The sequence below is a fragment of the Notechis scutatus genome, chromosome 1, assembly GCF_049901735.1.
Source record: "Notechis scutatus isolate UNSWTSFEM ecotype Mainland chromosome 1, rNotScu1.2, whole genome shotgun sequence".
Taxonomy (NCBI): domain Eukaryota; kingdom Metazoa; phylum Chordata; class Lepidosauria; order Squamata; family Elapidae; genus Notechis; species Notechis scutatus.
In genome coordinates, this window is record NC_142009.1 from 234,272,980 (window position 1) to 234,288,492 (window position 15,513).

The window sequence follows — 15,513 nt, forward strand, 5'->3', positions numbered from 1 at the left end:
CAGTAAGATACTACACAGGCATCACATCAAGACTGCCTTCAAAACAGACAGAAAAATAGCAGCCATCCTAAGAAACCCCAAAGATAAAATCAAAATTATACAAGAACATACCACTAAGTCCCCTATCACTTTTAATATTGTAATCCTCATGGTTAACACAAAATAGACCATTATGTAAAAATACTTTTTTTGTTGTGTAAACTGAAGCATAAATGTATACTTAAAATATCCTTTATTTGAATTTTCTTTTTGGAACAGGGGAATGGGCACATTGGTGACTTGAGTCTAACCTTAAACAGTGACCATAATTTCAATTCCAAAGTAAAAGAGCAAGACAGATGATGTGGGTTAGAAGTGCAGACTATAAAGATGGTAGACCCAAACCAAAACATTATAAAACCAGAACTGACCTACTTCTTGAGAGAGACAAACTATATTGAGCCCGCTAATCAAGACTAATCTGAATGTCTTCTTGCCATATGCTTTGATATTCAAGCAGCTGAGAATTGACAGGAGGCTCAAAGACTATGCTTGGCTCCCATCAGAAAGGGATAGGCTCAGTTGAATGCCAGGATTTGCTGGAGCAAGTTGTTATGTAGAGCTGTCCAGGGTCCTGAAAATTCACTTGATTGATTGGCTGATCATGCTTGGCCTACTGTCTTTCATGAGAGATTTCCTATATATGGAATCTCACATTCAGGATTGTATCATGATATTTATCCACTGCTGTGAAGTTTCTGCTGCTCCATGATAAACATGTGTGACGCAGCCTGGGAAACTTTCCAAGATAGATACAATTAAACTCTGGTTTGCCAGAAGATCTGAGTGGGGGGAAGAAAAAGACACAGAGAAAAAGAAAGGATACATATTTGTGTGTGTGTGTGTGTGTGTGTGTGTGTGTGTGTGTGTGTATACTATGCACAGACATACAATAATACATACACACAAAAATCACAGCATTTTGAGAATCAGAAATTTTTGGACACTTCCCAAGGTTGACCATTTAACACTTTGATTAAAAAAAATCTTCATGGAAATTATTGGTGTTAAACACTGGGAACTGTTCAAAAGATTATCAGCTAAACAAGATGATCTCAGGCAAATCTTTATACAATAGTTCATTAGCTGAACATGAAATGGAATAATGTAGTGATTCCTTACCAGTACATAAAGAACGTTCAGGAATGTAAAATAAAACAGACCTTCCTCATTGGCAGGTTACTTCTTTGACTAATCCCAGATACCCTATTTGAAAATCAAATCTTAATGAAATATTGCCACAAAACATCATGTACCAATGACTCATAGAAAGCCAAAGACACTTTAGAATCTTACCACACATAAATCCCCAGAACAGAAATTGAGATTTTAAATTTATTTAGTCTATCAGCATTTCAAGACACTACTGCTGCATGAAAAGCTTTAGAAAACAGATTCCAAGATTTAATTAATATGATTGCCACATTTGGCAGTATAAAATGTTCCATATTGGTTAAGGGAAGCATCTTTGAAGAGCATTAAAAATTAGAAACTTGAACTTCCGGTTTGCAGGGCTTCGGCGGCAGGCAGGAATCCACGATCGTGCGCGGTTTCTGCCTGGGCTCGCTGCTGGAGCACCCCAAGCCAGTTTGGCTTCGGGGCTAAGCCACCCCGTAGAGGTGGCAAAGAGGGGGGAGATCCCAGCAGGGGCGAGGAAAGCCGCATCTTTCCTCCTCAGCTGGCTAAACTCCCTTTCCCGAAGGCGGTAAGAGCGGCAGTCAGAAATGGCCGCCTCAAAGAAGCACTCATCCGGAAAAGAAAGTGCAGGAGGAAGTTAAGAAGTGAAAGTTTTGGCTGACCGGGATAAGAAGCAACAACTAAGGTATCCTGGAATTCAAATTTCAAAAAAGATACATCTCTCCCAAAGAGGATTTGGAAGCAGCGAATGAAAGTGAAAAGGGAAAGTTTTTTTTTTCACTCTCCTTCCTTACGTTGACAGCGAACAGAGATGAATGAGAAATTGGAAAAATCCGCTTTGGCATCAACAGGTAATTAAACTGGAAAATTAATTGCCAAGGGGAATATAGATTTCTGAATTCTTTGCTGTAAGTGGGAAGGGTGAGGAAAAGAATTAGAGTAGGATTTGGACTGGAGGAGACTGCCTGGAATTCAAAGAATCTAAAGTTAAATCCTAACAAGACTTCTAAAAGATACATTTTAACTGGAACTTTGCAACTAAATAGTAACCCAAGGAAGAGAAAGTGAAAAAAGAAGGAAGTGTTAAAAGAAACAGCTTCTGTGTATTTGGATTGCTTGGTGATTTTGGGACTTCTGGAAACTATATTTGAATGATTAAAAACACTCGGGTGGTTGTTTAAACATTTTTTTACAATGGTATCACTTGTGGATGAACTGAAAATGGAATTTAAAAAATATAAAGAAGAGGAACAAGAAGGGAAGGGCTCTCTTGGCTCCCTTTTTCAATTTTTAGAATTGGCGATCAGTACCTATGAGAAACTACAAGAAAAGACTGCGCAACAAGAAGATTGGGACAAAGAAGAAGCCATCTTTAATGAACAAGCAACTTTACTTGGGGAAGAAAGGGAGGGGGGAAAGAGAATGGAGAATTTAAGATCTAAAAAAACAACCAAAAAAGGGAAAAATAAGGTGAAAAGTGGATATAATGTTAAAAAGCAACAGAAAAGGAGAACACAGAAGAGGGAAATGGAGGTGGAGAGACAAGGGGGTAAAAAGGGCAGAGAGAAGAAGCAAGGGAGGAAGGAAGGAAAGAGAAGTTACAAAGGTGTGAAGCAAGATGTAAAGAAACAGGACTTATTTAGAGATAATGGGTAAAAATTGAATTGAAAAGGTGATTCTGCAAAGGTACACAAGATTGTATTGTTATATTTGTATTAGAAATAATGTTAGAAAAATTGGAAACAACATATTAAAAAGTGGGATAAAATACTCTGTGTAATTAAGTGAAATTTTTGTGAATAAAATAAATGAAATGAAATAAATGAGAGAATTGAATTAGGAAGGAATGGGAACATTTTAATGACACAGTGTTTTAAAATATAAGTGAAGTATGGGGGAAGTAATTACGGAAAGTTTATAAGTGTTCCAATAGAAGAATGATACCCATTTGAAAAGTAATGTGTAAAATGTTTAAGATTTAAATGAATATTAATATTAACGATAGAATTGAATTGGTATGGATTGTTGTTTTAATTATATTATATATTTATAATTTTTTCTCTTTTTAAAATATACTGTGTAGCCATAAAATGTACTAAGCAGAATCCGAATGGAAGTTATGTATTATATTAAGTGTTATAATTTTAGGGGAAAGATATAAAGGCGTCATACTCCAATCAGTGATTACAGGAGAAATTCTGTTTAATGAGAAAAGATAATAGACAGCTGAAACAAGACAGACAAAGAATATAAGTATAATGATCTGAATTGAGATGAAATAAATAAAATAAAATTAAGAAAGTTAAAAGAGGGGAGAAGCTATATAAAAAATCCAAAATGGTAATAAGATATGGAATGGTATACAAAAATGAGCATGAACTTGAATTTGTGTCTGTACGAAGAGATGTAACCTGGGATCAAGCTGCTTTCAAAAAAGATGTTTTATGTTTTTATGTTTTATGTTTTGTTTGTATGTATGTTTTTAAAAATCAATAAAATTTTATAAAAAAAAATTAGAAACTTAAAATAATACACACATTTTTTTTACTCTTCCTCAAAAAATTTCTTTATTTGTAAGCTTGTTTTTTAAAAAGAGCTAGAACTCTCCCAAAGGGAATCGTCCTACAGATTTTAACTATGACATTGAATCTTTCCTTATTCCCCAATGGCTTTCACTGTTTGATTACAAGCAGCTTGAAGTGTTTAACATAAGGCTGACTGTGTGAAATGAAATCTCTGTAGTTTGAATTCTCAGCAGCAACTGATCCATAATAGTCTTGTCTACAGCATAATTTTAAAATGCTCTCAAGATGCAGATTAATGAACCTAGCTATTAACCAGTAGGGTTCCATGTACACTTCTTTTTTTCTGACACAGATTTATAATACCTGCATGGTTGTCAAAAATCCATTTTCTTCCAGCTCATGTTTGGGAAAGCTGCAATATTTGAATTGTTGGCCCTCATACATCTATTAAAGGGTCAGTAAGTTATCTGGAAACAAGGTAGCAGCCATTTTGACTATCTCAGGTTTCTATAAACATAGTGGATTGTTTTGACTAAAGCTGCAATGCTATACATGTTTATTTGATGAAAGGCCCCCTGTATTACTTATACATTGAAAGCTAATAATATTTTGCTTTGTTTAGAATCCTAGAACTGGAGAAGTGAGGCACTTTTTGGCTTTATGGTAGCTTAACCATAATAGGGATCTGTAGTGGTACTAATAGTGAAACAAGCCTCACAACCAAAGTGTTGTTTCACATAAGGAGTCTATAGTAATGAAGATAAGCTTCTATGTAGAGGTGCTATATAATTGTGTTAGTAGCATAACAGGATGAAGAACTAGTACAGTATAAATATCGCTGTTCACTTTCATATCTTCCCATTGCCTTAATGGGATAATGCGTAAATTAAAGGTAGGAGCAAAGGCCTCTCTTGGCCCTGCTGTAGCCAAGGTAGCATTAGAGCAGGGGTCTTCAAACTTGACAGCTTTAAGACTTGTGGACTTCAACTCCCAGAATTCCTCCTCCAGTCATGTTAGCTCAGGAATTCTGGAAATTGAAGTCCACAAGTCTTAAACTTGCCAAGTTTGAAGACCCTTACATTAGAGGATTATGTTTCTCAGGAAGAAAAAGGAATTCAAATTTACAAAGGGATGCTTTCACATAGTGTGATAAATTGTGGTAGAATGACATTTACTAACTGAAAGAAATATGGGGCCAACCAGAAAAAAGATTAGCGCCTTATGTGACTTTACATATAGGGCAAGCCTTCTGTGCTTTTAGACAATCCTGTATGGTGACAGTACCATAATAACCTCTTTGTCTGTGCTTCTCTTTGTGTGTTCTTGCAGGTAACTGGTGTAATTTGAAGTAGTCACTATGGATCGTGACATTGCTGACCAGCATCTCAGTGGTGAGTATTAATGAATATGAATGTATGAATTCTTAACAAATTGGCCATAAAGCACCCTTTCTGAGGTATTCGTAACCTCAAATGGTCATTGACTAAGTGAGGACTACCTGTGTGGGGAGAATATGTGGGCATATTAGATTACCCATTTTTGAAAGAAATCATAAACTTGTCATTCTTCCAGAACCTTTGAAATAATTTTAGACATTTATTTCTTGACTTCACCTCCTCTTTTCCTCACCTATATGCCCAAAAGTGTACTGTTAGAAAAACTTCCAGGTCTCATATTCAGGAAGGTTTGGGGAAATAGAAAAAAAAATCAAAAATAAAGATTTAGATCAGGGGTGGGCACCTATGGCCCCTTTACAACTGTGTTCTTCATCTTCTACAATTCCTCAGCCAGACATGCTGGCTCAGAAATTCTGGGATTTAAAGTCCACAGGTCATAAAGGGCTGTATTTACACTCCCGATTTAGATATGCAGAGAAGTTATATGTTGTTATGGTTATGCTACTAGGCTTTGGCATAGCACGGATTGTGAGTTTACTTGTTCACAGATTTCATAATTAAAGGAAGCAATATGAAGCCTAAAGCATGAAGTTGGAGTCTTGGTCATACATTCTTTGCTGAAAAGAAAAATGTTATTCATGTGTAGTCCGGACAAATAGGGAAACAGAACAGAAAAAAAGATTCAAAATCTTGTAGAAAAGAAACTAATCACTATGAGGAGACATTGGTCAATTTTAAAAAAATGATACTCAGTTTGAAAAGGATTTGCAAAGATTGAAACAGCAAATATATTTTAGAATTTGTTACAGTGGTTCTTAATAGAGATTAAGCTATTTACACTTTTGCTGAATAGAGTATATGCCTACATACAACAATGCTGTCTTTCAGTTTTTAAAATAAAAAGGTATTTGTGCTTTGCCATATATTCCAGCTACTTTATAACATTTTTCAAGAAAAAAAAAATCTCCCTGCAGTTTTGGCGTATCAATTTCCTCCTTTTTCAATAGAATAGAATAGAATAGAATAGAATAGAATAGAATAGAATATGTTTATTGTTATTGCATTCCACGAATACAATGAAATTTGAAAGCTACTCCAGCACAGTGCCCCAAACACCACATCATAATCACACTACAGAGTATTTAAAAATTATAATAATTATAATAATAATAATAGGACTAAATCACAAATGCACTGTTTGATTCAAGACAATTACTGCCTTGGAAAAGAAACTTTCTCAATAATATTAGTCCTCATTTTAAGACACCTATAATGCCTCCCTGATGGTAACAGTTTGAAATATGAGTGTTCAAGATAAGAACAGTCTGTGGAGATTTTTAGTGTTTTAGAGAGGAGTCTGGTCTTCGCAATCTCTTCCAAAGAAGAAAGAGAGCAACCGATGACTTTTTGTGCTGTGTTTATAGCTCTCTGGAGCATCTTCTTATCCACTGAGAGCATCCAGCATACCACACAGTTACACAGTATGCCAAAATGCTCTCGATGGTAGAACGGTAAAAAGTAACCAGCAACTTCTCACCCAGACCACTCTTTTTCAGCAATCTCAGAAAGTGCAGGTGCTGTTGGGCCTTCTTTGCAGTGGCCATAATGTGGACCGACCAAGTAAGGTTGTTGGAAATATGAGTTCCTAGAAATTTAAAACTATGAACTCTTTCCACACAGTCTCCATTGATATATAGTGGGAGAGGCTCTGCTTTGCATCTTCTGAAGTCTATAATCAATTCTTTGGTCTTTTTGATGTTCAGGGCGAGGTTATGACTCTTGCACCACAAGACCAGTCTGAGAACCTCTGACCTATAGGCCGTCTCGTCTTCTCCTGATATGAGTCCCACCAACATGGTGTCATCTGCAAATTTTATTATAGAGTTAGTGGGACAAGAGGGAGTGCAGACGTAGGTGTAGAGTGAATACAAAACGGGGCTCAGCACACAGCCCTGTGGAGACCCAGTGCTGAGAGCAAGAGTGGAGGAAAAAATAGCTGCCAATCCTAACAGTTTGGGGTCTGTTAGTAAGAAAGTCCTTTATCCAACAGCAGGTGTGAGGCCCATTTCCAGAAACTTCTTAATCAGTATATCTGGAATGATGGTATTAAAAGCCGAGCTGGAATCAATGAAAAGCTCCCACTATGCTCCAGATGGACCAGTGCAACGTGGAGAGCCATGGCAATAGCATCCTCTGTGGATCTGTTATTCCGATAAGCAAACTGGCATGGGTCAAGGGTCGACGGGAGGCAATCCTGTATATATTTTAAGACCAACAGCATTAATCATATAAAAGGCATATTTGTACTATTGATATAAAATATTTCTGCAGTATGGAAAGGCTTTGGTGGCTGCTTTCTTCTGATAAGAACTTTGTTTTCTTCCAGTCATAAGAAATCCATCTGAGTGGGAAATAGGTGTCTATATTACTGGTGCTCTTGCTCTCCTGGGAATAGCTGGAGTAAACCTATGGAAGTTATGGAAATCGGGTGGCTATCCTGCACCTTCTCCATTTCCAAACTATGACTACAGATACCTAGAACAAAAGTATGGGTCCACATATTCTCAAATCAAACAAAAGGTAAGGAGCAATTAATTGTGACAGCAGTATTAAGAAGCCCATCTGTTGTCACATCCATCCATCCATCCCCTTTGCATGTCATCAAGCATCATTTAATGAACATCCAACTCTTAATTTTTTCTTGAATATTGCAAGTTAAGATGGTGGTGATTATGATAGCAAAACTGAAAAGACTGGGGTAGGTTTAAGAAAAGAATCTTGAGCAATTATTTCAGCTAGGCATAAAATACAGCAATAGCACTTAGATTTATATACTGCAGTGCTTTAAAGCACACTCTGATTAGTTTACAACATCAGCATATTGCCCCAACAGTCTGGGTCCTCATTTTACTGACCTCAGAAGAATGGAAGGCTGAGTCAATCTTGAGCTGGTCAGGATCAAACTCCTGGCAAAGGGCAGAGTCAGTCTGCAATGCTGCATTCTAACCACTGCACCACCACTGCTATGGTGGTGGAAGGGCACAAAGTCTAGCACTGGTGGCAAAGGCTGAAACCATCTGCCATTTGGCACTTATCTCTCATGTGGTTCCTGACTTAATTTGTTTTTCTCCCTTCTCTCTCCCCCCTCCTTTTTGATTTTGTAGCTATTATATTATGAATCCCAGGTTTTTGCCTGTGAACTGCTATGTGCACTGGCCAGGTTGGCAATATATAAATGTAAGAAATCTATAAAAAATGTAGAGGCTTTAAAATTCAGCTGTTATCTAATACAGACAGAAGAAACTCACAAGGACTTTAGCCCTTAGCCACAGCCATCTCCATTTGCTGATTTCTTTAATTGCTTATAAATGCTTAGTCATCTTAAATAAAAATTTTGAGATAATACTGAATTGATTAAAACAATCTTCTGCCAAATTAAAAAGGTAAAATTTGCAGTAATGGTGGTGATAGCACCTGAGAGAAATTTAAATGTACTAAAACAATGGGTGGGATAGATTGTTAAAAGTTTATTTTTCCTCTTCACTTTTCTTAAATCCATCCCCCTTCAACCATTTGCCTTTGATGGGATCAAACCAAATAATTGTACCATGAAAAAATTAGGGGGCAGGAACGAGGTTTTTTCAAGGAGAAGTCCTGAGCAAGGAGAGGACTTAACAGTCATCTTTGTGCTATATTTTATATTTCACTCACCATCCCCTGATGTGTTGAATCTTGGCAAGATTCATGTCAAGCACAAACTCAAGACTTGCTATAAATGGAACACAATAGTATGAGTCATCCAATAAAACATAAAAACCTATTCTAATGCAGAATAAAAGAATGCATTTTTAAATTAGTGAAAGCCTTAAAGGATACTCAACATTGACTCCCAAATTGACCTGTTTGGTTAGAGAAATGTTAATATCTATGTTTATTGCTGACTATTATGGACTTTTGTACAAAACAAAAAAAATGAACTGAAGATCTGAGATTTTGACGGTTAGATAGGCTATATTATAGAAAGAACAGAGTCATGATCTAACTTTAGAGAAGGAGGTAAATTTGCAATTGTACTTAACAATTGCTGTAAAGAAGATCAGTAGCCACCTCTTTATATCTTTTCTTTCTTTTCTATTTTTCTGCTTTGTTTTCCACTTTACCCCTTCTATTGCTTCCTTTTTTCCTTGTTCTGTTTTGGTTTGTATCAATATTTACTCTTGTTTTTAAAGCTTTCAATAAAGTTCTATTTTTAAAAAGAAGAAACTCAACATTTATCCAACTGGTTTCTGACTAGTAGAAGTCCCATGATAGAAAAGATCCTGCTCTTTGTAAGTGTTAACCTATATTCCCCCTACACACACAAAAGAAAGAAAGAAAAAGAAAAGAAAAAGAAAGAAAAGTTTTTACATAGAAAAAATAAAAAGAAATTAAAGTAATTTAGTAAGTTTAAGTAGAGGGCACAATTTAAGTCTCCCTAGCGATGATCAACTGAGATTTGACCAATAAGTTTGATGGATTCTAACTCTTTTTTTCTGGCCATTCAACAATCTCCTTTCCAAATCCCCCAAACCAACACTACATAATGTAGGCTTCTATTCAGTGAAACAAGTCAATGACCATGGTCAGATTTCTCTTGGATGTTTTCTCATAAATGCCTAACAAGTAATACAGTTATGTTACTCCATGGGCCCTTCCCATCCACCCACCCACCCAAAATTCATAGTTGAATATTTTTGTTTTTACTAGAGTAAACCAAAATGCCTTAAAATGACTGAAGAAGCTTTCGAATTTTTATTCAGGCATGTTAGAAAAGCAAGGGATGGGGGAGAAGCCAGAAAGTCCCAAATTTCAGCCAAGAAGTCAGCAATTCAGAGTCCATCTTAAAATGAAAGTTGTTTGGGGAAGGTATCTTTTTGTAAAATCCAGTCAAAGAACAGAAAGACTCTCTAAATGTTAATATTAAATATTCCTGTTTGCTTGAGTGAGAACAATTTGTCCTATATTTTCTTTCGAAATACAAATATAAAATAGATTACACAGTCCTCTGGGAATAAGTTTGTGGGAATGTTATAAAATAACACATTTCCTTCAATACACTTTTGGCTCTTTTTTTTCTCCATAGGCTCATAAATGGGTATAACAAACATTTTTATTTTCATACCCAAAGCATAGGCAGGCAGAGAAGACTGGTAGGAACATGGCAATGCAAGAAGCGGAGATTAGATGTGGTTTTGAAGCCTTCGGTAGAGGTGTTAACATTGGCAAACAAAGGGAAACCTGAGGTTGTGTATGTTGGATTATTGATCTTCAGTCAGAATTAATATAGTGCATCATGGATGAGAGTTTTAAAAGATGAAGCCATAATTCCAATTTTACATTATATAGCAGAGTCAAGATTACCTGCCTATGTATTTGCAGATATCTGAAGTCAAAAGAGGTATTTTTGTTTCAGAATCTCATTTTTGCATTGTGCAAAAGTTATCTGGAGGATAGCTGATGTTAGTGATTTTTTAATTAAATTAACAAGCACTAGAAAGAGTTGTTGTCTAATAGTAAATTGTGAATTTGGAGATTAAAATGTGGAGGCTCTCCATGTCAGTTCCTATCATTCTCAGGATAGATCTGGGAAGACCCTAGTCTAAATCTCTGATGAGCCGCTGTTATTTAATGTAGACAAAACTGAGCTATTTGCACCAAACTGACTCTCAATAAGGCATTATCTATAGACTGCACCGTTTCAGGCACAGTTTAAACAACATTGCATACACAGAGTTTCTCTCCTAGGTACATTTTCTGAAGACTCTCGCTTGTTTTCTCCTCCAGAACTTAAATTTAGAATCATTTTTGTCAAAACAGTGTATAGATCTCTACATAAATATTGATAGGATGAAATGTAGTCCATAAAGGTAATGTGCACCACAAAGAAATGGAAGGAATAAAACTGGCTTCAGAATTGAAAACAGAAAATAAATGTGTGTGGCCTGAAAATAAATTAGAATTAAGAATCACCATCAGTCCTTTGATCCTTCCACAGGACCAGAATTATTAATAAAATGGGCAGCACTCCAAGTATCAACAATGTAGTTAATCTTTTGCCATTGTTATTTGTGATGATATTATAGTAATTCTAGTAGCACTTCCTAAAAAGTAGTTGTAATGCTTGAAACAACAATGCAATGAACATCTGGAAGACCCAACTTTTAATTCAGCTGTAATTTTCTTCAATGTTTCTTTGCACTGAAAAAATATCTCATTTTAACTAAGGGAATCTTTTCTGGATAGAGATGTCAGTTTTTCCGTAATGTGAAAACTTACATTCATGATATATGGAGTATTTTTGTCCATTTTATTCTGAACATTTTTTCTGCCAGCCTATGTTAATAAATCATTAAAAATTATATGTTCTATATTTAGCATGCTGAAGTTCAGGTTAACCATGATCTCTAACTAGCTTTCTGTTTTTTCTTATCATTTGCAGAGGACAACAAGCAACTTCCGAAAGACAGGAGAAAGAATATCTCCTGTCTGCAAGCAAAGCTTGAAAATGGATGATGCCTTTGAAAATATTAATGAGTTGGGGACCTTGGAGCTGATGAACAAAGACCTGGAGCTGACCCCTTATGGGCCATTGAGAAAATCAATCTCCACTGACTCTCTAACTTCTGTCTCCTCCATTGGAAATAACTTTGGCCAGGAATTCACAGTGGGACAAATCGAAGTTAACATGGAATACAATGTAAATTCAAATACCCTGTATGTCACCTTGCTGCAGGGAAAAGATCTGATGGAGAAGGAAGATGTTAATTTTGAATCCTGTTTTGTGCGCATCAGTTTACTTCCAGATGAGCAGATTGTTGGCATTTCTAGGGTAAGTTTCTCCGCCGCTCATACTTGGTGGCCAACAATTCCCCAGACTGCATTACACAAGGCTTTTTCAGTCACGCGTACAAGTATTTAATCATGAAGATGCTGTATGATATAAACATATTTAGCCGGGTAAATAGTTTCATCTTAAGATAGATTTTTGCCCCTAGTTACATTTAATTCCAGAATCTGGGCAGATCTTTAATGTTGAATTGATCTGGCTTTCTTCCACACAAATAATTTATCTTTATTATTTGTCTGTTGAACACAACTACAATTTACATTGCCACTGTCTTCTTATATGTTCTCTGTAATCTCTATTCCTATTTCCATCCAACTACTAATTCAGCAAAATCCTTGTGGGAGTTCCAAATTATAATGAACCCTGACCCCACTTAGTTTCCAGCCCAAAGTTAGCTGCATACTGCATCTGCTGAAACATTTCGGGAAGTATATCATAAAGTATTAAATCCTGTTTATAGCTAGTCCTCTCTTAATGATCATTTGTTCAGCAACTGTTCAAAGTTATAACTTTGAACTAATGGTATTTACAGCTGGTCCTTGAAGTTATGGCTGTTTTAGTGCCCCCACGATCACATGAGCAAAATTCAGGTGCTTGGCAGCACATTCCGCATTTAAAATTACAATTTTAAGAAATCCCCCTCATCTCTGCTGTTTTGGCTTCTCTGCACTCCACCAGTTCAGGAAACATACACTATATTTATATGTTAAAAAAGAGAAAGTTGAGGGGAGATAGGCGGGTGAGGAAGCGACCATGACAGGGAAGAAGTGTGAGGTCTCATTCTCATCTAGCAGTGATACATCCTGACCTAACTACCAAATCAGGACTACTGAAACTGCTATCAATAAATGATGTGGCCATGTGATGTTTTGCCTAATGACTGCATTGCATAGTAATGGAAATCCCAATTCCAATTAGGATTGTTAAATGAGAACTACCCGTAATCCCAAATTTACTCTCCTGTTTTGGTAGCATCAGAATGTCTTCACTGCTGGCAGTAAATCTTACACTGTTTATTAATCTGAAACAGAATCAAATGTGTTGTAGCCAAAGGCTCAGATATGAATGCTTGCATAATGAAAGTTAAGCTACCTGGGAATTCAAGTAGTAGTTGCCAGAGCACTTCTAGAGAAAGCCAAGATCTTTTCTGCTGTTTTTCCACATATGGTGAAATGCATAAATGGTTTCTAAAGGAATCACACCACATTACACATGGTCAATGCAAGTACAAATGACTCAGGCTTGATTTTAATTAATTTGATGTTACCTTATTAAATAAAGTTTTGCTTGTTTTTTTATTTAAAAAATAATATATAATTGCAACTGGTATAATGAGCTATGATTATTTTGCTATCCCATATTAAAGTTAGTTTTTAATATTAACTTCCCTTAAGTGCTTAAAAGTTTACGTGTTGTTTATCTATGGTGGCATATAGAATCATAAACGAGAAATGCATTGAAACAGACAGGAAAATGAGGATTATACAACCTGTTCATTGAGGAGTTTCATTTCTAAAAAGAACAGATAATGTTAAGCAAATACACTTATGGTTTTTCTCACAACACTTGGCTGATGCAGCTTCATTGAATTCTTAGTTTTTTGCTTGGAAAGATCAAAATTTTCCCCATGAACTAATTTCCCTAAAATTATTGAAGAAACTGAAAGTTACAGCCCATTTACACACACGGACACACACACATTGTAACATTGGTTTATTTTTGTTTCTATGTATTGTCATAATTTACAAGATTATAAAAGCCATGTAACAGGGTTGTACTGCTAGTTGTTGAGTGTCTTGGGGTCATCAAATGATACAGCAGATAATGATCTGAAATTCAGCTGGCCATTTTTTTTCCTTATCCAGTTCCTTGGCAGAATCCATCCTCTTGGGTATTGATCCAACCTGTTGGTTCCAGTTATATTCAGATGTTAGAAAGGTACATTAGATCCAAGCAATCCTTGAAACCAGAGGCAAAGAGGAATAACTTGGGGATATCTGGTATGAAATAGAATCGTTCCACTGTTACTTTCATTTGAATCTAGATCTCCACAATGTTCTGGTCCCACTTAGGGCTCTGCTGCTTTAGGGCATGAGGATAGGGCTATGAACAAAAATGCTTCTCTTGGACACAAAGGAATATAGTAAATGGGAAATGTCTTCTCCAAGTGGTTTATATTCGCCTGCAAGTTATTGCGGCCCTTTTAATCTATTCTGCCATGCCTGGCATTGATTGTTCTTTTCATGTTAATACTGTAACTGTTTACTTCATAGTCACTTCAATCCTAAAATTCTGTGCTACTTGGAGGAGCCTGCGATGTGATGCAGAATAGTCCCAGAATTGCCTTCAGGGATTAGATATCTGGGTAGTTTCCATTAGATTGAAGCTGTCATTCCAGGCCTTGGCATACTGTTGGAGCAACCGATAGAGACCTTTTTACATTCCTTGTTGTCTACTTACCATTTCATCATTCCCTACAAACCAGCATTTGGTTTGAACCTAAAGAAACTAGTGATTAAATTTCAGTGACTGGATTTCAGTGATTGAATTTTGGGTCTTCAAATATGAGTCCATTTAATAATCAGATGAACAGAACCGGCCCACTCAATTCTCAATATTGTCCCAAGATGGGAAAATACTGTTTTTAATATGATTTTGGCCAAAGAGTTCTTGTTTTGGCCAGCAAACTCTAGCAATTCTTCCTATACTAGGCTGGTGGTTACTGATTTTAGTTTGCTGCATTAAGCAGGTTTTTTTGGCCTGATATAACTCATTTAACTTAGTGCTTCACTTAATAGAAGTGTCTTATTCTGTTTTCATCTATAGCCTTTTCTAATTCAGAGTTTAAAGGACCATTACTTTTAAAGCCCTGAACTGATTTGATTAAATTTGGCAAGCTCTTTTCCATTCTATTTTGCCTGCCAATTTTGTCAGAATCTGCTTCGAAGCAAATAAAAAAATACAGCCTTTTGTGTTTATTTGGGCTAGGTGGTAAGTTGATAATGCTGTTTTAGGTAATAATGTTGTGATTGCAAAAGCAATCAGGTTGGACAGTTTTGACTAACAATATACCATACTTAAATTGTAACATTCTAGATTAGAATTATTTAGTCTTTTCACATTCCTACTTTAAAATTCATGTTAAAGCTGAATTATTTTAACAATTTTCAGCCAGATCTGTTGAGGCATAAAGAATGGTATTGTGACTTACAAAGTAGATGCTAGTTCCCAAAACATGGACTAAACAAGGTTTCCCCAAATACAAATGTCGAGAAACTTAGATTGACAGTAGAAATTGATTTCTCCACTTTCTTTTTCCTGGCTGGCTTGGGTTACATGCACATTGTTCCAGATAATAATATGTAGTAATAATAAGTGGAGGGAGCTATGATATTCAGAGGTTCATTAAAAAAAAAAAAAGCTAATGTTCTCCAGCATTCAGGTGTCCTTTGGGCCAGCATGATAGGAACCCTACATCCAGTCTTACCACTTACAGGTCCTTGGTTGTAGATCTAATTTACTTCATTTA

The 15,513-nt window shown here is 36.0% G+C and overlaps 1 protein-coding gene across 2 annotated transcripts in view; it reads left to right on the forward strand.

Moving 5' to 3' along the window:
- Positions 1-15,513, forward strand: part of SYT12 (synaptotagmin 12) — a 58,862-nt gene that overhangs the window by 15,888 nt on the left and 27,461 nt on the right. For both annotated transcript variants that reach the window (XM_087950707.1, XM_026668135.2), the window contains exons 2-4: positions 5,031-5,092; positions 7,485-7,678; positions 11,577-11,966. In XM_087950707.1, the coding sequence (XP_087806833.1) occupies positions 5,059-5,092; positions 7,485-7,678; positions 11,577-11,966 (618 nt within the window). In that variant the 5' untranslated portion in view covers positions 5,031-5,058. The remainder of the gene's footprint in view (positions 1-5,030; positions 5,093-7,484; positions 7,679-11,576; positions 11,967-15,513) is intronic.